Source organism: Acartia tonsa, chromosome 6 (assembly GCF_053477335.1).
Source record: "Acartia tonsa isolate MP-2025a chromosome 6, ASM5347733v1, whole genome shotgun sequence".
NCBI lineage: Eukaryota > Metazoa > Arthropoda > Copepoda > Calanoida > Acartiidae > Acartia > Acartia tonsa.
Window position 1 is genome coordinate 14,267,839 of NC_137265.1, and position 25,922 is coordinate 14,293,760.

The 25,922-nt window shown below is 31.3% G+C and overlaps 1 protein-coding gene across 1 annotated transcript in view; it reads right to left on the bottom strand.

Annotated features, from left to right (window-relative positions):
* Positions 1–25,096, bottom strand: part of LOC145322981 (uncharacterized) — a 57,946-nt gene extending 32,850 nt beyond the window's left edge. Inside the window, exons 1-4 of the mRNA XM_080165368.1 lie at positions 24,903–25,096; positions 12,554–12,657; positions 1,103–1,156; positions 150–203 (exon numbers count right to left, since the gene is read on the bottom strand). Of these exons, the coding sequence (XP_080021494.1) occupies positions 150–203; positions 1,103–1,156; positions 12,554–12,657; positions 24,903–24,917 (227 nt within the window). The 5' untranslated portion in view covers positions 24,918–25,096. The remainder of the gene's footprint in view (positions 1–149; positions 204–1,102; positions 1,157–12,553; positions 12,658–24,902) is intronic.
* Between the last annotated feature and the right edge of the window lie 826 nt (positions 25,097–25,922).

Here is a 25,922-nt window from a genome sequence, read left to right on the forward strand (position 1 = left end):
TGATTAATATGATTTTTAGAACAATGATTCCTAGGATAACAAGGTACAATATTATAAAGTTCTACTTATTGAGTTCTGACGCTCCACAAATGTTAACATTCTACATGGATGTTGTCATACTTGTTTTAAATTTTGTTGTGAAATATATTTCCTCAAATGTTTTGCATCTAGTTTCATAATCTGTTTTACACTCTACTTTATCTCTGAAACAAAATGCATAATTAGGTATTTACCTTATAGTATGATTGACAGCTTTCCGCGGATAATAAAATGGAAAATTACAAAATTAAAACCAGTTTTGTTAGCCCCGAGGGGAGAAAAAAACAAAAAAAAATTACAACAAAACAGTCAGAAAATGAAAAGGTGGTTGATTCACTCAAAGTTCCTCCTAGTATAAGAATAGGCTGAGTTATATTGGGTGCAAGTTAGCCCCGCAGGGTTTAAAAATAAAAAATTCTCAATTTATTTTAAAAAGAAAGGGGAAATTTTATATGCTCGCTAGCTTCTTTGAGGGAAAGCACCAAAAAGGAAGAGAACGTATTGATTATGCACCTTTACATATACATAATAGAATGGATATCATCGAAAACAAGGGACGAACCCCAAACTGTCCCACTTTGAATAAGACGATTCCAGTGACGTCATATACGTTTCGGGAAAGAAAAAGGGAAGGGTGGAAGAAAATCTCTTCAAAAGAGATGGGAGAAAAGGGAAGAGATTTTCTTCCCCCCTTCCCTAAACGTATATGACGTCACTGGAATATTCTTTCTCAAAGTGGGACAGTTTGGGGTTCGTCAAACAAGGACGATTTCAACCAACAGTAGAAAAATTGAATATGGTACAGTTCACAGTAAAATATTCCTGGTAGCGGTTATCTCCAAAAATCTATGCGAGTTTTTTTCTACAGTGAAGCTTTCCCTGTGCATCATTAGATCTTGGCTATTCTGGATAATATATATACTTTTCATGTCACTTAAAAATGTGTGCGGACATGACATGTACTTTCAGCCGTATGGCAGCTAGCAGCCTTTAAAGTTAATAGATTTTTAGAAATAATCGTTACCAGGAATATTTTACCATGAACTGAAACTTGATAACTCACCTGACTGTACAATATGGCTCATAGGATATGTCACATTTGGGTTTACACTCTTTACTGAAAATAAAAATATATCTATAATAAAAAGTAGAACGATGTCTGTCTGTCTGATGATCTCGGTAACCGATGAACTGATTTGACTCTACTCATCTACCACTCCCCCCCCCCCCAAAAAAAAATGTTCTTTACATTTTTATATTTAGTAAAAAAATGACGAGAACAGGGGTGTTCCACACATAAGAAAATAGATTGAAAACACCACAGGCTTGGGGTGAAGCTGGCAGCTTAAATTAAAGTTACTTCTTTAAGAAATGCAATACTTAAAACTGAAACAAATAAACTTTTAAATAATAAATAGATTATATATAAATAGGATGTCTATCTAATTGTTGCATAGAATCTCAGTTACGGCTAAGTAAAAATATATGTTATTTTTAAGTAAGGTTTTTAATTGTTGACAGGGATTGAGGGAACATTGGACTGTAAATTACACTGATACCCAGAGTTTTGTAAACATGATTTTATATTCGTTGGCTTCAAAAATTGGATACTTTTACAGAATTTTAATTGGAAGGGTTTTAACTACAAGTGGCAAACACTTTGACATAATTATTATCATTGGGAATGTACATCAATTAATCGTCCATTGTCTTATCTCTAAAATCCCTTATCACTAACTTATGATTAAATCATCTTAATAAGCCTTACTTATGCTAATTAAATTTTATGCTTTGTTTAATTTTCAAAATATTTCACATATTCTTTATGTATGAAATAATTTATGAATTTATGATTTTTTGTTTGTTTTTGAATTAATGTTCTTCTTGTGGTGTATTTTTAATGATTAATTCACACACAAAATATACATAAAACAAGGAGGACAACATTTATAAGAAGCAAAGCGCAAAAAATCATGAATGGACAAATAGACAAAGAGAGTTATAGATCAGATGTTTATTGATCTTCAAAAAAGAAGTAAATAGAAAATCACGAAAAATTGTATAAATAAACATTTATGTCTTTTGTAGTATGACCACCAGACTGACAGATTAAGTAAATATTAAAATGAATGATCATTGGTATAGGAAATCTTTACTGAAAATATGCTTATTATGAATATGAGCTAAGAAATTCATTTCTAATAAAAAAGACGTATTTATATATCTAAAATAAGATTATCTTATATATACTTACTAGCAGCTACGCCCAAAGAGGCCTTTAGGGGCACTTGAGGAGGGGGGAGTCGAATTTGATAACCCAATTTCTTATTTTAGATTTCAAAAAAAAGTAAAAAAGAAATATTTTGAGTGTGGAATTTTTTTTTTTTTTGAGGGGGGGTATGTACCCCCCCCCCATCATTTTTAAGTTAAGTTAAAAAATTTAAAATTTAAATTTAGTTATAAACCTTCCCGGGACCTATGAGAAGCTAACCTGTTAAGGAGAACCCAATCGCTTTAGCGGTTAGCGAGATCCTTCGGTACAGACACACAGATACACAGACACACAAACATCCTGTTAATTAAGTATAAGGATATGCCAAAAAGGCATGCTTTCTTTCCTATTATATATTCAAGTACTAGGTTAGTTTGTCTGAAGCTTAGGCATCTTATATCTATTTATTGAGTTTTCCTTTTTAGGAAACTTCACGTATATTAGGTTGTTTGAAGCTATTATTTTTATGACTCTTAGAATCTCAATGGACATAAAAACGCCTAGATCCTAGTAGGTCTTCTCCTATTTCTAGCCCTTGCGGGGGGATCTAACCCTGCGGGACCAATAACCTAACCCTGTTTGGCAATCACCTTACCCAATATAACCTAAAATAACCTATAAAAAGCCATTTTAAAAAAACGACGAATCGCCCCTTAATAGATTTCATTGTTCAAATTATGTGTCAAAAATCCACTAAATTCTGGGAGGGTGGGGAAATAGGACTGTCACATACACAAAATTATGAAATTCGTTGATTTCATTTCTCTAAAAGTGTATCTGATAAAAATGTAAACATAATTCTTTACTATAATTGTCTTCTTTTGACATGCTTTTCTTTCAAAAAAAACTTCTTATAAAAATAACTTTATATGTCATGTCTGTCTATAGTCAAATAAAAAAAACTATTTCATTTAAATTTGTTGGAACTGAAAAAAAACTTATTTATTGTTTTTGTAAATTTAATTTTTAAAAATTGAGACACCTTGCGGCCAACAGTTAAACTATTGACTTAAAGTTTTATTAGTCAAACATTATTTTGATGAAAAAAGCGAAGTAAGAGCATCTTTACAAAATAAATTGTAAATTTATAATTCGCAAAAATAACTTAAGAATCAATGTAAGATAGTTTCTAAAAATAAAATTTCTTATCCCTTAAAGTCCCTGTCCAAATATACTCTTATTAGAATAAACTGATTAATTTACTTTGGCTTCGACCCCCCCCCCTCGATTTTTGTTAAAAGGGGTGTCAATATTTTTAATGAAGGATACGTTGATATACATCACCAATATTTAGTCATAGACAAAATAACACCTCCTGTATAATGAAACTTAAATTGGTCCAAAAATTTGGACACTGATAGGTTAGAACTGACAAATCAAACTTCAAAAGTAATAATAAGGTATTGTCAATGAAAAAGATTACATGTTAAGGTACAAGTGTATTTAGAAGTCATGTGTCCCCACCCTATTTGATGTATAAATCCAACTGAATTTACAACTAAAAATTGGGTATACAATTTAACCCTTATAAAAACATGGAAATGAAGATATCAAGTACTTCAATGTATCAGGAATTGCTTAACCAGACTTAATTTCATATTGATTATTTAGTTTTCCTAATTATACTTGTTTCTTTTGATTTTACAGTATTTTATCCAATTTTATATTTTAGGTCAAGAATTGCATATCAACACATAAATTCCTTATTTTGTTTTATTTAAAGATAAAATTTGTTGTATTTGTGAATTTTACTAAAGAAAATTAGAGACATCTAGACGCTAAATAATAAACTATTGTATTTAAATTTATTAGTGATAAGAAGCCGTTTACCCTCAAAGTGCATTGATAAGCACACATAATCAAAAATAACTGGGGTCGGTAGTTTTCCGTTATTCTTCTTTTTCTAATGGTGAGGTTAGGTTAAAGGCACAGAAAAAACTATTTATAAAAGAAATTAAAAATAATAAGGGGGAAGGGGGTTTCGTTACACGAATGCAATTTGTGGGAATGCACCGATAATTTCAACATTATTGAAATGAATCATTGTTATTTGTTTATTCTATGCAAATAAAAATGATTATTAATTTATTAGCATATTTTTTTAGCCTAGAGTCTAGGTGTCTAGAATTCAAGAAGGGGATGAAAAGTTTGAAAACAATGTGGCCTAAACCCATCTCGGGATCTATGTAAGAATTCTTTAAAATGGTGAAAGCAATCGCTTTAGAGGTTAGGGAGAACTTGATGGACACCTTACCAAGAAAAATCTTACCTCATAGAAATAGTACAGGCTGTGACCTAATTATAAGAAGGGATATGTAAATTTAAAGGGATAGAAAGGGGGCAGAAAAATAGCCTAAAACTATCCAAAGACCTTACTAAATATTTTATTAAAATTATAATATTCTTAACCTGTCAAGGGACTTTTTCTACCCATTTAAAAACAGAGCCCCTAGAGGATATAAGCGCAGCCGTTATTAATTTAAATAAGAATAACATCTGCTGTGACTATTCAAATTCAAGAACACAGAATAATATTCTGAAAAAAATTTAAATTCTAATCAGAAAAAAATTAAAAATCTGGGATACAGGGATAAGAAATCTTACACATTATCAGGCATCTAAAAGGGATTAGACAAGGGATGATAAATTGATGTACATCCCCAATGATGATAAACAACATCACCCTTTCCTTAGAATGAAACTTTTGGTTGAAACGTTTAAACATTGAACTTAAGAACCAACCAATACAAATATTATAAGATAACCTAAAGTTTTAAAGCCAACCAATAAGAAAACTCAATTACAAAACAATTACAGTCCAATGTCCCCTCCCATCCAACTTATGTTGAAAAAAATCTTATTCTGGTAGATGAACTTTTATAGAGGAAACGTTTGGATGATATTTCATCGTCCTTATATAAAAAGTAATAGGATCTCTGTGTGTCTGTCAATTTTAGTCGACGTTTTATGCATATAGCTTTTAATAGGAAAAAAGTTAGATTCCGTGATTCTTATTCTGTGATATAATTAAGGAACTAACCAAAACTAAGTATAGTTTTTTTTCTGGGTGTGCATTTAATGCCGCACTTGAATCACATTATCAAATATTATAACAACACAAGTTGTTTCTTTCCTGTAGCTACACTAACTCCACTCAAATTACTTTTACTACTATTTGCTTCGCTCCTAGCATAACTAGGAAACTAGCCTATAACCAACCCAAGAAAGTTATAAATCTTCCATGAAATTGTAACTAATTAGGTCATACATTTTTCATAATCTTTAGCTAAAAAAAATCCAGGGACCTATATAAAGGTTCCTTAAATGGAAAACGTTTTATTTTGCGATTTTGAAATAATCGGCGGTTTTGATAGATTACGGAAGTTAAAGAACACCATTTTTCTTGCATATTACAAATTATGACTGTTCAGTGTTCATTCATTATCCTATTGTAGGGCAAATTAAACAGTTACAATACTTCTTAATTTATATATTTTTTAAAATTTTAATTTTATAAAAAAAAATGGACAATTATGTTCATTTGTCATTGTTAAAGCTTTTGATTTTAAAAACAAATAAGCATCTTACTAAAAACTTTGGGTACTGGTAGTACCCAAAGTTTTATAATCAGGGTCTTCCATTCGTTTGCTTAAAAACTTTAGATACTCATTATATGTTCACCAGTCTTAGCTGCTATTTCAAATACTAACAGCTACGCCCCTAGAAGCCTCTCGAGAAACCAGTGGCGTGCGAACCGAAGGGGGCATTTGGGGCAATCGCCCCCCCCCCCCCTAGCGACCAAAACGCCCCCCCTTGCCCCCCCCCCCTAGCCATCGCCCCCCCCCCTAAATGTTGAAAAATGCCCCATTTTGCCCCCCCCTGGTCAACAAAAATGCCCCTTTTTGCCCCCTACCCTAAAAAAAGCAAAACTATCCCAGTTTCCAAAAAAAAGATCAAGAAATACTCAAAAAAAAAAATTTGGTGCTTCGCGCCAAACAGACAGTTACTATTTATTTAACCTTACCAAATTTTTAAATTAGTGTAGAAATTAGGTTATAATCTTTTTTCACTGAACATAACAAACCAGGTAATAGGAAGTATTTTATTTTGTATAATATAAACTTTTTACAAAAGAAATTTTGTGCATCCCCAATGATACACAAAATTACCCCTTATATAGATTACAATTAGTGGATGAAATGTATGGAATCTAGACTTTATCAACCAACCAATCAAAAATCCATTAAATTTCCCAAAGTTGTTGAGCCAATGAATAAGAAAATTTTATATGAAATATTGGGGACTAGTGTAATAAATAGCCCCAAAATCCCTCCCTCTTTGCATATTTGAAGAAAAAAATTTGCGCTTTGCGCCCTTCCAAATGGTTTCTGCTTTTTATCACATTGTATATTTTGTTTTTATTTCTATAAAAACATGTGTAAACAACAAATATTCAATCAAAAAGTTATTTTATATAAAAAAGAAACAGCGTTGAATTTTTGTCTTATCTATATGGCCTGTATGAAAACAATGTGTGAAAACACATTACTGCATACTTCCTAGTTTTTAGGAAACTGCCATTTAAGAAGAAAATTTTTTTTATAAATTAACCATATCAATAAAATTTGACTGTATATATAAATGTATATAATATTCATTTAATTCATTTATTATTTTGTTGTTTTTTTTTCTATGTATGTACACCCAAGAATAATAAATCTAATCTATTTATCTAAGCATTTTTCTCAACACTGTATGTCTGTCTAAATGAATAACTATTAACTATATATGATGTCATATTATTTTCAGGATAAGTTTATCATTTTTTTTGTGTATATACCCTTACAAAAAGACTTTTTTTATGGCAATTTTCATTAAAAACCCTTAAAACTAACTACACTCTATATTCCTTACTTGATAAAATACGCCACTTTTGTTGTCTTTAATTGATTTCAGTTCAAAGGGGGAGTAAATATTTTTAGGTGCGCTTCAAGCACCGCACTTATAAATCCTTGGAAACACCACTTAATCAAAAATTAACAGAGTTTTAAAGTGCCATTTAAAGAGGGTAGGATATGTTGATATAACTTTTTAGCTTCTCTATAATTCACTATGGCTGTCAGTACGTAATGCTAAGGGGAAATGTGATTTTTTCAACTGCAATTAAAAATTTAAGGCTAAAACTTAATGTTAATATTCCCATCATTATAGAGTATAATTAACTATTAAAAATTCATGAAGGTCAGACTGCTTTTCAAGACGTTTTTGGCTGTTTTTTGTATCTTTTAAATTTCGGGTATAGTCCATTTAGTGACATTGCCTCTTAAGGTGCATTTCGTTGTATTTTCACAGTAGCTTTCCACCTATTTATAGCTCCTGCAGGGGCCAATTGCCTAACCCTGCGGGGAAATCACCTGACCTAACTTAACCTAGAATAACCTATTAAAAGCTACTATGAAAATACGACGAAATGACCCTTAAGAGGCATTGCCACAAAAGAGACTATACCCCAAAATTTTACCATATTTCTAAGAGATTTTTATATCTGTAGATGAAAGCACAAGTAATTTTTTTTATTTTTTACATAGTTCTTTATATCTTTGGTTTTTATGGAACGATAAATTTTTTTGTGGATTATAATATTAAAAAAAATAAAATTTCTTGCTGTTTCGAGCATCCATTATGTAATTTACTTTGACTGTCATCACACAATACAGGAAAAAGGATTTGTGACTTTTTCTACCTAAAATATATATTTATTTCAACAGATGCTCTTTAAATCTACTTGTCTGTATTCTTATTAATGATTTTTTGTGCTTTGCTACTTAAAGATGTTGTCAATATTTAAAATCAGTTTTACATATTAGGTTAATTTTTGATAAATTATTTCCAAAATGAGTGTTTTTATCTCCCCCCCAAATTTTTTTTTTAATGGGGTTATTCATCCTTCCAGCTGAGATTTTATAACATCCACTTTCACCCATAAAAAATGTTTTGTGGTGGGGGGGGGGGGGGGGTAAAGGTTAAATTATCTTCTGTACTTTTTTTTCGAAGATGCTTTCTAGCTCCCTTCCCTTCGGTCATTGCAGGGTGGGGAGAAGGGATGGGGGAGAAGAGATGGGGGGGAAGAGAGGGGGGATATAAATGAGAAATAGGGATGGGGAAGAAGGGATAAGGACTAGAAGGCCCATAATCAAATAATCCCACCCCTTAAAACGCCCTTATTTAAAATTATATAATATTATATAAAGTATATATAATCAAAATGTCCCCCCCTAGACAAAGTGCTTCGCACGCCACTGCGAGAAACTTGAGAAAATTGGGGGTGGGGGAAATCGAACCATCATTTCCAATTTTAGTTTTAATAAGGAAAATAATGTCCTTTTTTGGGGGGAGGGGGGGATGCTCTTTTTTGTAGAGGGAGAATTTTCTTGGAAATGGGAGATACCCTCCTCAAAATAACTTTTCCTGGACCTATAAGAAGCTTCACTGTAAAGGAGAACAATATCAGTTCAGAGGTTGGCGAGATCCATTTTCATGAGCATCAGATAATTTATTTGTTCCGTTTGTCTGTTTTAATGCTTTCTGTTTGAAAGTTTTATTTCCTCAGCTGCTATGATAGATAGACGGCTGAATTATTTTTGTGAAGATTCTCCCAAAAACTTCGTATGCACATGCATAATGGAAGACATAATTTAAAAATGCATGTCATTCCAAATAAAACAGTTTAGAATGCACTTTCTGGCCACTAGGAATAACAGACAGCAGTATATGCAACAATAGTCGATGTATAATAACTTGGATGTTGCACCATATATTACCAAACTACTCTAATAAAATGCTCCTTCCAGCTGGCTAATATAACAATTCACCTATCTAAACCAACACCCTCAACTCCTACTGAAGGAATCAATAAATGGTGACTAAAGTAGCAACCTAAATTGGCGACAAAATTATCCACAGTATATATTATATCTATTGTAACAACAAAAATTTTTTTTTTTTATCAACAAATATTATACAATTTGAAAAGAAGAAAAATGCTTTGATTCTGCATAATATTAGAGTTTATTAAGCTAGACTAATCATTAATATTTTAAATTTGAAACTTTCTCTTGTTTTTTTTTTCAAGTTAAGAAATTTAATGCTAAGCAATTTAACAGTTCGAATGTTAATAGAAATTAAAAAATGCCGTTTTAAAAGGATTTCTGATATAGGTTTCTTACAACGTTATTTAACCTTTCAAAATCGACCAACCCCAGCAGTATTTTTACTCCTATCGTAGCTATAAGTCTAAAAACTGTTGTGTAGTTTCCCTTTTTCTGAAACCTTTTCCGACTATAAAGCGGTCATTTTTTCCTCCTTACCGCATTTATTTAGCAACCTTCTTAGATCCTTGTATATTTTTTTCGGTTGTAGTTTATGGCAGCCGATGGCCGTAGCCTGTGTAGATCGGCGGGAAAAATGTCAGTGGATATTTACAAATGTAATTTTTTTTAAAGGTTACAAGTTTCATTTGGCCCACATGCAGGTGGTCTATGCTTGTTTAAGTATATTGTCAGGCCAAATGAAGTATGTAACTAAACTGTTATAAAGTTGCATCCAAAGTTTTAACAAGTTTTTACTTAACAAGGATGACAACATCCATAAAAGCGAAGCACTGAAACGGTAGGACAAACGGACATTAATACTTGTATAGTGTCTGAACTGAATAATCAGAATATAAAAGTATAAGATTCGAAGCAAAATTGTAAGTAAATTTGTTGAAAAACTGCTTGATACAGGATAATGTTTATGGACATACTTACATCTTTAGGGCTTGATTATAGAGTTGTTTCGCTTAAAATATTGTTCTTTGTTGCTCAGGAATCAATATACCAAATATCAGATCAAACGGATAATTAGATCATATAAAAATTTGTTGTTAAAAAAGTAGAAAAATCAACATGTTTAAAATGGACTTACGGACATTCTGGTAATGATTATAGAGTTGCTACGCTTTCTAAATCGTACCTAACTATTACATGAATTACCATACAAAATTTGAAATCGATAGGACAATTCTAACATGCCTAAATTAACGAAAAAAAAGCTATTTAAAAAAGTAAAAAAATCAACATGTTTAAAATGGACGTACGGACATTTTGGTAATGATTATAGAGTTGCTACGCTTTCTAAATCGTACCTAACTACTACAGAAATCACCATGCAAAGTTTGAAATCGATAGGACAATTCTAACATGCTTAAATTAACGAATAAAAGCTAACTATCTCGGACGGACGGACGTACGGACGGACGGACGGATCAACCCTAATTATAGAAAAGCTTCGCTTTTAAAAATCTTGCAGAGAAAGAAATATTGTGTAAAAAAAGATTCTCAACTGAAGTTGTACTTTGCTGTTGGTCCAATTTCATACTTTTTTATAATTTGAAGATTCCCCAGGTGGAGAGAATACATTTGACTGTAAATTACACTGTTACCCAAAGTTTTATAACCAGAATTTATTATTAAACACTAAACATTATCATCATTTGTTATTAAATTCCCAATTATCCGAAAAAATTATTCCGGCCGAAAATTTAATAAATCTAAAGCATTACAATTTTAAAAATCTGAGCATGGTATATATAGAATTTAGAAATATACCATGGAATCGTAAAAATAATTATAGGTTTGATCCCTTCAGAGTTGGCCTTGGACTTTGGTCCCTCAGGTCCAAACCAATATCATTGAACCAATAATTTCTTTATTTATTTTTCGGCGGTCAACTTTCTATTAAACCATACTAGATTAATTTTCAATTAAGACCTTTAATATTTTTTTGATTTTTTTGTGTCGCACTGTCCCCTTTGGATTATATCATCCCCGTTTCCTTGATTAGGACATATGTATTTTTTTCGTGCATGATTATTATATTCAGATTATTTTATAAAATTTCTTGTGCATTTTGTCATCAAAATTGCATGGATTCAAGGGATGTAGCATACAAAATTAAGTTCTTTGGTACTCAAAATTAATCATAAAAGAAGAAATACCAGCAATTTAATTACAAATATAGGCCACAGTGCGTATGAAGGTGCTTTGACTTTAGTGTCAGAACCTAAATTGGGACATAGTGCATTTCATTACCCTAGGTTAGGTAACTTCATTTCACATTTCAATAAAATCTAAAATGCAGCCGTTTTTGAGAAAATTAGATTTGAAAGTTTCAAGTTCAATTTTCATCTACTAGGAGTTACTGCATAATCATGACAAGAAAGATTATTTATTTAAAATTTTGAACAACTTTGCTTTTATAAAGTCTCTCATAAAACCTCTCTATATATAATTTATTTAAGGCTGAATTTCCGTGACCTTAGCAAAGCAACTGATAAAAAGGAACATGAATCAACTCACTTCAGGAGTGATTTTATGAAGAACTTTATTAAAGCAAACTTGTTCCAAATTTTAAATCAATAATCTTTGCTTTTCTTGTCATGGTTATGCGATAACTCTTAGTAGGTGAAAATTGAACTTGAAATTTTCAAATCTAATTTTCTCAAAAACGGCTGCATTTTAGATTTTATTGAAAAGTGAAATGAAGTTTCCTAACCTAGGGTAATGAAAAGCACTTTGTCCCAATTTAGGTTCTGACACTAAAGTCAAAGCACCTTCGAAAGCACTGTGAGGCGGGCACTGTTTAATTTTCCATTGTAATATTATTTTATTTGCCATTTTTCTTTTAAAAAATTCAGAATTCATTTTTATGGAGAAAGGCTTGTCTTTCATACAGAAAATAAAAAAATAAAACCAGCCAGAAAACAATATTAAGAAATAATAAAGATACAGTGCCTTTCATAGATGATTCGGCAATTGTATTCACATTTTTAACTATAAATTTACAGAAAGTGTTCTAATATTATTGAATGGTCATTAACATAGGATTTTAAAAACTTTTGGAGGTTTTTTATGTGATTTTGGAAAAATTTTTATAGAACTATTAAATTTTGAACCAGATGTAACATATATTTTCCAGGGATTTAAAGACAATGAACGATAAATTGATGTACATTCCCAATGAAAATACACAAAATTACCTCTTCTGTAGATTATTATTAGTGGTTGAAACGTTTGGATACTCAATTTAAAATTCAACAAAAGTCTCCGAGCTTGTTAGGCCAACTAATAAGACTTTGGGAACTAGTGTAATAAAGAGTCCAATGTCCCATTCTGAATAATTTTATTTTTTAAATACAATTACCTGTAATGACAATCTGGAGAAATTTTGTAATCAGATTTAACTGTCTTGCAGTGCTCTTTCCCCGTCCAGGCCACACACGTGTACATACACAATATTAGCAATACCTGAAAAATTCATACTTTGGTTAGGTTATTTAGAGATTGTTTGAGCCCTAACTGATAGAACCTTCATAGCTTTATCAAGGGATAAAGGTTCTGGCAAACAAATCTAGAAAAAAAATCAACGAAATCTCTCCACTTTAATAATTTTTTTAAAGTAATTCAGATTATTAGAGCTATAAGTTGTAGAACATCCAAAGATAGATTTTCCTTCTGACAAATTGACAAAGAAAAGTCAACGAAAACTCTCCAAGCAAATGCATATTGTTTGGTTAGGTAATTTATAACAAGGTTGAGCTATAACGGTAGACTACCATTACTATCAATACCTGAAACATAAATTAGTTTGGTTAGGTAATCTATAGTTAGGTATATCCCTATTCGATTAACCATCCATAGATTATTTAGCTAGGGAAAAGGATTCTGACAAACAATTATAGTAAAGAGTCAACAAAACCCCTCCATCTCCACTTAAATGCTAATTGTTTTGTTAGGTAATTTTGAGTTTGATAGAACCTTAATTGATAACATCCATGAATGATTTACCAAGGGATAAAGATTCTGACAAACAGTTATAGAAAAAAAGTTAACAAAACCTATCCACATAAATACAAATAGTTTGGTTAAGCAATTTATAGTTAGGTAGAGACCTAATTGGTTGTTGGTCAATAAGATTAAGCAAGGGACAAAGATTCTGACAAACAATTATAGAGAAAAATCAACAAAAGTTTTGTAGCTATATCAATATCAATCAGAGTTTTGACTTGAAGTCTTTAAAGATTTAAATTCTAGCCCTTGCATTGCGTTCAATCCATGCAGGACCTTATTTAAATGAGATACTAGCCCTACAAGGGCTCTTCTGATATTTACTTAATCTAAACTGAACTAAAATAACCAATGAAAGTTCTTAATGAAAGGACAAAAATTTTACGTTTTACCATATCAAATTAAACCTGCAAATTAGGTTTTTTTAATGAGGTTTAGTTTTTTAAATAAATCTGACAAAAATGCAATTTTGTACATAAAAAGGGAAAAAACAAATGCATGAAAAACTTCTAATACACACAAACAGACCTACATTAAGATACACAGACATAGTAGAAATGTAGAGAATCTTCACACATAAAAAATATATAAATTTCCTCGAGAAATAAATACAATTAATTTACTTATTTGACCTTCACAATTCATTAAGGCTAATCCTAAATTTATGTAAAACCAATAATAACAATAAAATTTTTGACTATAAGAGTACAGTAAAAATTATGGTATCTTATCAAATCCGCAAATAATCATAAATGCATTCCCAAAGTTACTTTTAAAATGATTTATTAAAAGAAAAATAAGTTTGCGATATAAAATTACTCAGGGATAAGACAACAGACGATAATTTGACATACATCCCCAAAAATGATAAACAATGCTACTGTTTCTGTAGATTTTAAAATTATTAGTTGATAAGTTCTGTCACAGCTTAGTTTGGAACAAACCATTTAAATCTCAATAATCAAAAGTTGTTAGCCAACGAATAAGAAAACTTTGGGGACTATAATAAACAGCCCAATGTTTCTTCCTCCCTGATAAAAACTGCGCGGAAATGATTTCATACCAAGATATGTACAAAATAGTTTCCTGATATTGCGGTAAGCAGAAGATTTTTAAATTAATCAGGGTTATTAGGGATAGTATAACAGTAACATGATGCCTTACTGTGTGTCTGCCTGTGTGTGTTTAGCAAAGGATATCGCCAACCTCTGAAACGATATGGTTCTCCTTTACAGTGAAGCTTATCAGAGGACCCGAAGGGCCAGAGCTTGATCTTTAAATCGTTTATAGGTGATTTAAACCGGGGCGATTCATTCAGTGCACCATCAAATTATTAAATACCAATCTTTAAATCGAATTTGCATGGGCGATTTGGATCGGGCAGTGGCGCAGTACCGGCGCGGCAATGCCACTCACCGAGTAGCATTGCCGGTCCAAATCGGGGTGAATCATATGTAATAAATGGATATTTATTTAATTACTTTAATATTTTATTGCAAAACTATCGTGAAAACATTTTTATATTTATTTTTAAAATAAATTATATATAAATGTTTTATATAAAATACCATACTGACACGGCATTTTATATAAAATGCCTTACTGACACGGCTTGAGTAATAAAGTTGTACTGGCGCGGATCGATATTTTAGTGAGTGCGCAAGCGATCTAAAAACACCGCGCCGAAAATCTTTTAAAAATCAATGTTTTATAGGTGCGCTGTGGCTCACAATCAGCGCACCTACGGTTCACCTCTGAATCGCCCCGATTCAGCGTACCATAAAAACGATTTAAAGATCAAGCTCAGGTCCCCAAGAAGGTGTTTGGCATAAAATATCTCCCCCTCGAATAAGAGAGGGAGTGGAGAAGGAATGTTCTGGCTAAAGCACACAAAATTTATTTCTTAACAATAAAACTTATTTGATCAACATGATATAATATATCAAGTTACATCATACAAATATATTTTGGAATGTACTTGATTAGTTGATTCAAAAATTTTAAAACAATTAATTAAACCAAATATTAGTAACTTTGTTTTCAATGTAAATCATTTCATCGTCTATGGCCTTATCCTTTAGAATCCCTGCAGTTTGAATGCTTTTTATGTAGCAATGTTTTACTTTTTCATTTATTACAAAGAAGGTGTATCAACTTTTTTTTTATGGCTAGCCGGTTCTTTTAGTAAGTAGTAGATGTAAAATTTTTCATAGAATTCAGATATGCAATCGGTTTTTTTTTGTAGACCTCTTATTTTTTAAGTAATTTAAGTTTTTTAAAAAAATAATTAAGTCGGTTTTAAGGTACTAAAACGCAACAAAATAAAAGAAGAAAATGGCCAGTAAGAACAAAAATAGTAAGATCTTTAATTTGACACCTTACTTTTAAAATTCTGTTGAGTAATTATTGAAAAAATCTATTTTTTTAACCTCGGTTTAATAAAAACTTTAGACCTAAATATTTTCTCAAACAGACATAAAAAACATGGGTTCATATATACCTTTAGAATCAGAAAAATATTACGAATCCATTGTAAGCAAAATTGAAAAAAAGTAAAAAAATAAAAAAATATAAAAATGGCCAATTGTATTTTTTGTTCTGGCAACACTATCGTCTTCCCTTTTTTACCCCCTCTTTACCCCCTCTATACCCCCTTCCCATTTTTATACCCAATTCAAAAGTTAAGACGTTGCCTGTACAATATAATATGATATTTTCATATAACTCCTTTTATTGTAGTTTATATACTATATTGTAAACTTTTTTTTTCAATTTTGCTTACAATGGATTCGTAATATTTTTCTGATTCTAAAGGTATATATGAACCCATATTTTTTTACTTGTGAAATGATAAAATTGAGTTCAAAGTTTTTATTCTCGTGGGTTTTAAAAAATCGATTTTTTCAATAATTACCTGACAGAATTGAAAAAGTAAGGTGTCAAATTAAAGATCTTACTATTTTTGTTCATAATGGCCATTTTCTTTCTTTTTTTTGTTGCATTTTAGTACCTTAAAATCGACTTAATTTTTTTTTTAAAACTTAAATTACTTAAAAAATAAGAGGTCTACAAAAAAAACCGATTGCATATCTGAATTCTATGAAAAATTTTACATCTACTACTTACTAAAAGGACCGGCTAGCTATAAAAATAAAGTTGATACAACTTCTTTGCATTATGTAAAAATAAAACAATAATTTCAATAATTATAATTAGTTATAATCATAAAAAAGCATTAAAACTTATTTTTTACCTCTATTCAAATGAAATAATTAATTTTACAATAGTAAGCAATTTAAAAAAAAACCTATTTATTAACTTTTATTGTGTTTAGTATATTATTTTTTTTGTTCTTGTAAAATATAATTGCCTTTAGAAGTGCAACTTCTATAAAAAGTTTGTCTGTCAGTATGTCCATCTTTTAGTAATGGGTTTGTATTTAAAATCTACGCTTTTTTCAGAACTGTATAATAATTTATAGTATTTTTTCTAAAAGAAAGTTATTTAATTTTGTGCTTCATGCACAAATTTTTATATTTTCTATTGAATTTCCTTTTATTTAAGTTTCAAAAAAAACAAGAATCTTTTTACAAAAAGGGTTAGTTTGTCTGTCCTATTGTGTCAGATACCCGGCTATAATCTAATTTATGTTAATATTGTCCTATAGATTTTAAACATTAATCCACCATCTTATTATGGTTATGTTTAAAGCTTGGCAATTGAATCAAGATTCGTTTCAAAGCTTTTTTATAATTAGTGTCCGCCCTACCATTATAACGGATAGTTTTGCTCAATTGATAAGGCATGTTAGAATCGTTCTATCAATATCAACCTTACACGAATATTTCTGTAACAATTAGGTGGCATTCCAATTCAATTAATATTTTTTTTTAATAAATACAAGCGGCTGCACCCCTAGCATCTAGTTGCTCTCTATTCAAAGGGGTATTAAAAGTTAGGAAACAACCTAAAACCATACCAGGCCATGGCTCAAATCTGACAATAAAATTGTCTAAAACCATTCTGGAGCCTAAAAAGAATAACTCAATCCTAAGCTTCAAACAAATAAATTTACTTCGCTATAAAATAGAATTCAGGAAAATCGCGTAAAAATTCTAAAACTTAGTTATTTATTTTCATCGTTTATGTTCACGAAATGGATGTAAACATTTTTTATTTAAAAAAAAACAATGTAAAAAAATGTTTAATGAAGCGAATTATTTGGAGTAGTTGTTGTTTACCAAAGGACACTGATAATAAAACCTTAGGACAGTTTAATCTACTTACAGCTTCAATACTTATTCAAAATAACAGGATGTCTGTTTGTCTGTTTGTACCGGAGGATCTTGCTAACCTCTGAGTTTAGCTTTTCACAGGTGAAAGAGGGTTTATAGCTATTTTTTTAAAGGGTAACACCACCCTCCCAAGATAAATCGCCCCTTTAATAAACCGTATCCCTTGTTAAAGCATGCGGCTATGCGAAAAATATCTACAACATAGCAAAAATAAATGAGGGGAGGGACAGTTATCCCCCCCCCCCCTCTGGGCGAAGCCACTAATCAAGCAACACTAGTACATTTGCTGTAAAATAATTGTTTTAAAAATGCAGTTTCTCCAGGGATGCAGGGATTGGACAACTAAACAAAAAATAATTCCCCCCTAAATATTATTAGATGGTTTTTTTTTTGGATGAAAATGGGTTCTAAATTTATTAATCTGGCACTGTCCCCTCCCTCCCCCCTCCCTGAGTTTCTCTGTTCGAGACGATTGCCTCTGTTGTCACACGTTACTCCGCAAAACTAATGAAATATTTAACATATTAGATTTTTAAAAAGCTTTTATGTATATGACAATGGACGATAAATATTTCTTTCCCCCTTGATGATACTGGGGAGAGGGTGGGGGTAAAGTAAAAAGAGCTATTTTACTCTAAATATCGATATGTTTAATACTTTTTTTAGGCGCTATCGGCTGCCCTATAGTATCTAGGGGCTCCGTTTTCGAAATCATTTAAAACGAGATATAAAATAGCCTAAAACTCTCAATGAACCTATTGAAACTTTTCTAAAATGAAGAACTTTAGTTGTTAAAGATCAAGAAAAAAAACCATCTACTTTATATTATAAGAAAACAATATGTACTTTTTAAACTTTAAAGGAGTGCCGTGAAGTTTTATGATTAAAATGTATGTAACTAATACATATGTTAATCTTTCTATGAGTAAAGGAATAAGTAAGTGAACATGTAAATTTACAGAAAAAAAACAGTAAGTATGTTTGTATGTGTGTTTGTTTTTACCGCAGGATCTCGCTAATCGGTGGATTGATATAAGTCTCCTTTACAGTGAAGCTTCTTATAAGTCCATGGAAGGTTTATAACTATGTATATGGCTTAAAAACATAAGATTATTTCAATAAATCCTGATTGATTAGTTTAAGATAGCAGTGCCCAAACTTTTCAACCAATATCTTCAACTTTAGAAGGATTAGGTTATATTATCATCATTAGAGATCTACTTAGAATAATCGTCCATTGCCCTATCATTTCAGATTTTCACGAACACAGTAATAGTGTCTGACTGATTATGACGTAACAAAAAAAAATTTGCCAATGAGAGGCCGATATTGACCAATGGTAAAATTTATAGTGGCCTCTCATTGGCTAATTTTTTTTTGTTACGTCATAATCAGTCAGACACTATTACTGTGTTCGTGAAAATCTGAAATGATGACCAATGGTAAAATTTATAGTGGCCTCTCATTGGCTAAATTTTTTTTGTTACGTCATAATCAGTCAGACACTATTACTGTGTTCGATTTTCACATTTGTGACATAAGTCATTTTGGCCTTACTATTAAAAACATTAAAAATTTACATTCCCCTTTGTCGCTGTTATTTTGTATGCACGCAAAAAAATTACTTCCTTGTAGATATTATACAATAATCAAGAGGTGTATCCAAGGTTTAACTATAAATCTGGGGGGAGGGGGGTTTCTTTAACTATGTATTGGTGGGGAGAATGTGGAATTATGGATATAATATTTGACTCTAAAGTAGTGGTTAATTACTCAATGGATATCATATATACAATAATCAATTGGTGCATCCAAGGTTTAACTCTAGATCTGGGGGGAGGGGTTTTCTTTAATTATATATTGGGGGAGGGAGGAATAGGGTATTGTGTATTTATCTATATGATCATTAAACTCTAAAATAGTAGGGCCATACTTAATGGATACAAATAAACAATCCTAAAAAGAGTATCCAAGGTTTAACTCTAGATCTGCGGGGAGGTGGTTTTCTGTAACTCTATCAAGGTGGGGAGAATGTAGGTATTATCTACAAGTTGGTGCAATTATGGATATATTACTCAACTCCAAAATAGTGGGAATATATCATATGAGCAACAATCAAGAGGTGTATTCAAGATTTAACTCTAGATCTGTTGGGAGGGGATTTTCCTATTTAGGTAACAGTATAACGATTGGGGGAGGAGGGTATCCATATGATTGTTTAGACACTTTATCTTCAAATTTCATAGGTACAATGTTCAAGAGGTTTTTTGATAAAAAGTTTAACTCTTATATAGTGGGCGGGGGGTGGTATGTGACAATAATTATTAAGAATTAACTTGGTGAGTATGAAGGGAGGGGGGGGGGGGCGGGGGGGGGGGTAAAATTCTCTCAAAATTTTAAAAAGTTTTAAATAGTAAGGGAGAGGTATATTCTTAATGAACAAGGGGTTTAAAACGTTCAATAATTGAAAAGAAGATACTAATGATATCTATAATACAAAGTAGAACGATGTCTGTCTGTCCGTCTGACCGTCTGTCCGTCCGTCTGTCTGTCTGTCCCTTAAGATCTCGGTAACCACTGAACCGATCGGATTCTACTCTTCAGGGTATCTACCTATTGGTCCTGTGGTGGTTTTAAGCTATTTTCTCGGGGGGTGGGACACCCCCAACCCCCCCAAAAACCAAAAAATCCCCCCCCATTTTTTTTTTTTTTTTTTTTTTTTTTTTGAAGGAGTTTCCATGGTCCTTTATGGTCTCTCGCAATAATTTTTTTTTATCACCTCTTGGGCAAAGCCCCTAGAGGCTAGGGGCGAAGCCGCTAGTACAGAATAATAAAGAATCTAGCAAATATTTTAAATGTGGAATAAAAATTGAACGATCAATAAAACTTTAGAATTCCTTATGTACTTAATAATATTTTTTTATAGATAAAATATACATATTGACGTTTATGTTTCTTTGAACTCGCTTTGTTAAATAGATAAAGGTAAAAAAAATTTATTGTTTTTGATTTCTCTTAGGAGGGTGGTGGTACCCTCCCCCAAAATAGTTATAAACCTTCCCGGGACCTATGAGAATCTACCTTGTTAAGGAGAACCCAATCGGTTCAGCGGTTAGCGAGATCCTTTGGTACAAACAAACACACAAACACACAGAAACAGACAAACAGACATCCTGTTACTTTACTTACATCAGATTTTCATGTACTCTAATAAAGTGAGACAGCGGGCTAAAATAAGGATTTACCATATCCCTTTCCCTTTCTACTGGACGAACTAATGGACCAATAAAAGACAGGAGAAATAGCATCTTAAATTGATGACAATTTTTCTATTGTCCTAATATCTACGTAGATTCTACATCCATTGATCTGTATCACAGTATATGGGCAAAAAAGTGCCTTTTTAATATATTTCTTTTGATTTAAAAAATCAACATTATTTTTAATTCTGCAAAATAATAAACATATCTATTACACGAACCTACATATATATGTAATGATACATAATGGATATAAGATATACGTGGATATATTGACAGGGGAAAATTTGTCTTGCTAATATGGACCTTAATTATAAGCCAGTTTGTTCATCCAGTAGTAGGGGAGGGGATAGGTTAAAGGTGGTGAATGGTGGGTGTCGTTATTTTAGACAGATGTGACAATCACTTTATCAAAGTACATAAAAATCTGGTGCAACATCCAAGCAATAATATTTCGATTTATATATGTAAAACTATACAGTTGTGGTTTTGTGGTAGAACACAATTCTATTATAGTTAAGAGGGTTAAGGGTAGGGAAACAAAGAGAGAGAGGGGGGGGGGATATCCCCTTAATATTGTTTGACATATATTTCCTTAAAATCCCCATAAAAATATTTACCTTCTGCTAAGGGGTGCCTATTAGAGTATAAGCTTAAATTCTTAAGCCCTTTAAAAATTTTATTAGATTGGGTTAGGTCATTTATTTCCTAATATTATCAGTTTAGGTTAGCCCCAAGTTGGAAAGCTATTGCAAGGTTTAGGTCCTCCGCAGGGACTAGGTGCTTTTGTGAAGTTACAATGATCCAAAACTGACATAATATAGATATAGAATATTTTAATTAATCAGCTAAATTGGCTAATATTTACTGCGACATCAAAACTACAACCATTTCAAATGTTTTCTTATGTTATCGAAATGCTTAAGTAATACTATCATTGAAGTTTGCGAAGTGCTCTTAAATTAGATATTAAATGTTTTGTTAAGATCAAAGTACAACAAATAACAATAAATAATAACAATGATAATCTTCATTAAATAGAGGCTTAACAAAAGTCAGAAAAACAACGTTTCTATACATTGAAACAAAAGAATATAGTTCAAAAATCTGAACAATAATTCGATGTGCTGTTATTCTGTAAAATTGCTATAATCGTGTGCCTTTTTGTCATAGAAATTACCATTTCAAACAAAAATTTGCAATGAAAGGAATCGAAAGAAAGTTCTTTGTATAAGGTTTAAAATCAATAGAACGATTATTAAATGTCATAATTCTAAATTAATATTCTGAAAGAAGGACACTACTTAACTGTAGATATACTTCACAAATAAAAATATTAAAAACAAACACTATTAAAAGCTTATTATTGACATACTTACATTTCATGACTTAATTATAGAGATACTTTAGTACTAACATAATGCCTATTCTTCCTAGGAATCTATATTTTTACGGGTAGCGGTTATATAGTTGCGACGCTTTCTAAATTATAACTTTTTGATTTAAATCGAGGGGACTATTTTGACATACTTTAGTTAACAATAAATTATATCCATTACGTAGAGAAGGACGGACATACCCTAATTGTAGAAAAGCTTCGCTTTAAATAAGATAAATTTATTGCAAAGAATGCTGAGCGCATTTAAATAATCATCTTTCCTATGTAATCAGTTACACATCATTTAATACATTTTTATTCTAAGCATTTTTTCGTAAAATACTTCTTAACCCTTTTCCGAGGATAGAGGTGGGGGGGGGGGGTGTGCTCCTGAAGGTCCATATTCCGGTAGGGTTGGAGGAGAATGGGTATTGCAGGCATAGGAAACCTGAAGAGTTATCAAAACAAACAAAAAAGCAAAATTAATCGACGTGGTACTTTAATTTACCGTTACTTTGTGCAAAAAAGGTAAAAACAATGCGTGGTTTCCATGTGCATTGCAATTTCAAAAATTTAAATATGGGGGTTGCAGGGGCGTCCAAGCTTTTTATTTTGGGGGGGGTAAAAATTTTTTAGGGGGGGGATAATTCGTTTTTGGGGGGGGTAAAATGGCGCGCGAAGCGCGCCGCAAATTTTTTTTACCCCCCCCAAAATTTTTACCCCGGGGGTAAAATTTGCTTGGGGGGGGTAATTACCCCCCCTGAAATCTGTTGGCAGGGGTAAATTTAGTTTACCCCCCCCCAAAATTTACCCCCGGGGTAAAATTTTTGGGGGGGGGTAATTTAAATTTTATTAAATATATAGTATTAAAAATGCGCGCGAAGCGTGCAAAAAATTTTTTTATTATGAAATAAGGATTAAATACGTCAATGTAATTCAAATATCAACAAGAAGTGAAAACTTAATTCATTCCATAAACAAATAGAATAAAGGTCTTATCGCTTTGGTCAATGAGAGTTTAATGAGGATTATTGGAGCACTATGAGTTTTAAACACTTTACCATTGGAAGACTCGAGCTCATTTATAGACGTTTATTTCCTATATAGATCTGTCATGGATCTTGATGCAATAAAGCAGGCCATTTTGTAAATGTTAAAAATTGGATGATTTCATTAAATAAAAGTAATCGCAAATATATTTAGTAAATAAAATTAGTTTATGTAAAGAAAACAATCGTAGGACCTTATGTTGTTTACCGCCAAATCCTGTAAAATTTTATTTTAATTTTCATCTATTTTTATTTTTATTAGAAATATTTTTTATTGATATTTTAATGATTTTCATGTCCCCTATTTAAATTTTCTGTTCTTAAAATCAATTCATCCTTGTTAAAGATGAAATAATTATCTCATTTTTGTCAATGATTTTTACTTGAACCAAATAGTATTGCTTTTTTATTTTATTTGAACAGTTTTAATGGTGAATTTTCCGTATAATTGGAGCAAGGTGGAAATAAACTTCTGTAATTTCAATTTTTGCAACAAAGCTACTCTATAAACACTTTTTAAATGAGTCTCTAACTACCAATCTATCTTTCTATAAATATATAAAACAATCTACCATCTATCTTATTTCTAGTAATTTATCCATTTATTAGCGGCTTCGCCCCTAGCTTCTAGGAGCTTTGCCCCAAGAGGTTTGATCAACCTAATTTTTTTGTATTTTACAATAAAAAAGAAAAAGTAAAAAAAAATAAGGGGATGTATTTTTCATTTTTGGGTGGGTTGAAGGTGTCCTACCCCCCTAAGAAAATATATTTCCTGAAGCGTATAGCCTAAACGGTTCAGCGGTTACAGAGATCTTAAGACAGTCAGTTATCGTTCTAATTTGTATTAAAGATTAAAGAAAAAATAACTATAATGTACATTTCGTAACCAATGATTGCTTTGTAATTACACTGTGTTCCTAATGTTATTTACTAAGTATATTTGCGATTACTTTTATTTAATGAAATCTTCCAATTTTTAACATTTACAAAATGGCCTGCTTTATTGCATCAAGATCCATGACAGATCTATATAGGAAATAAACGTCTATAAATGAGCTCGAGTCTTCCAATGGTAAAGTGATTAAAACTCATAGTGCTCCAATAATCCATAATAAACTCTCATTGACCAAAGCAATAAGACCTTTATTCTATTTGTTTATGAAATGAATTAAGTTTTTCACTTCATGTAGATATTTGAATTACATTGAAGTATTTAATCCTTATTTCATAAATAAAAAATATACGTTCATAATAGAGTAAATCTAAGAAAACTCTATTTTAAAAGAATTCAATTGTGGCGACACTTCCTTTGTGTTAAAATATTAATACAAAAATTTTAATCATATTAACCCTTTGGTGATGGTAATATGAAAAAAATATAATTGAAAAATTCTTTTTAAAATCATTTAAATTAATAAATACTTATAGTACTTATAGAAAACTAGCCAATAGCGATATAGTTATATTGAGCCAACTCTAGTATTGATATATTGATAATCTAGTCTTTCTATATTTACCAGGGCTCGGCACTCGCACGTCAGCTACGAAGAAGCCTCAAATTTAAACCCGTTTGGGTCCTTTGAAAAATGTTTTCGATATAGAAATTGCCATATTTGGGTCAGGTTTAAACTTCCAGCTGATTTTTAAAATTGTAAACGTTTAATTTCCCTGAGGCTTACAGGCGGCTGAAACGCAGCTGCCGAGCCATAAATTATTTCCTTACCTGAAGTACATTCATGTTTACTTGTTGTATTAGTGTGCTGTGAAACTATTTGTTCTTGTTGACAAGGATGATATGTGTCCATGATAATACCATGACAGCGGGATTATGGTAACATGACCAGTATTTTAACACACTATTTTAACTATTATAACATCACTTTAACATTCTTATTTTCATAGACGCATTTTTTATTTCATTCTTGAAAAAATTTATTTTTACTTCTTGTAAAATATTGTTTAATTTAAGATAAATGTAATAATGTAAAGTTGTTTGCACTATACACATATCACACATTGAGAACAAGGATGAAAAGACCCAACAGAATTCGCAGACAGCCGGACAAAATGAGTTATTAAGAGGATGTTTATTTTTAAGCAGAAATTTGAAAGCAAATTTTAGCCATATATATCTTACTAGCGGCTTCGCCCCTAGCCTCTAGGGGCTTTGCCCCAAGAGATGGTAAAAAAAGTGTAAGGTGAAATTTGTAAAAAAAAATATTCCACAAAGGAAATCCTCCACAAAGGAATCTTCTACAAAGGACCAAGGATATTTCTTACAAAAAAAAAAAAAAAAAAAAAAAAAAATGGGGGGGATTTTTTTTGGTTTTGGGGGGGTTGGGGGTGTCCCACCCCCCAAGAAAATAGCTTATAACCACCACAGGACCAATAGGTATATACCCTGAAGAGTAGAATCCAATCGGTTCAGTGGTTACCGAGATCTTAAGGGACAGACAGACTGACAGACGGACAGACGGACAGACATCAAGCTACTTTGTATTATAGATAACAGCTAAGTAAATATTGATACTGAATGTTCTGCAAAATTTGTTTTAAAAAAATTTCATCTATCTTTGATAACGGCTGAGTAAATCATATTTTCCCCTTAGAACTTTAATGTCCCATTAACAAAATCTTTCAAAATCATATAAACAAAAATGAAGATTTTATCATCGATTTTTGCATGAAAAAAAAATAGATACAACAATAAATATTAGGTATATTTGTTTGAGTTTCAGAAAAA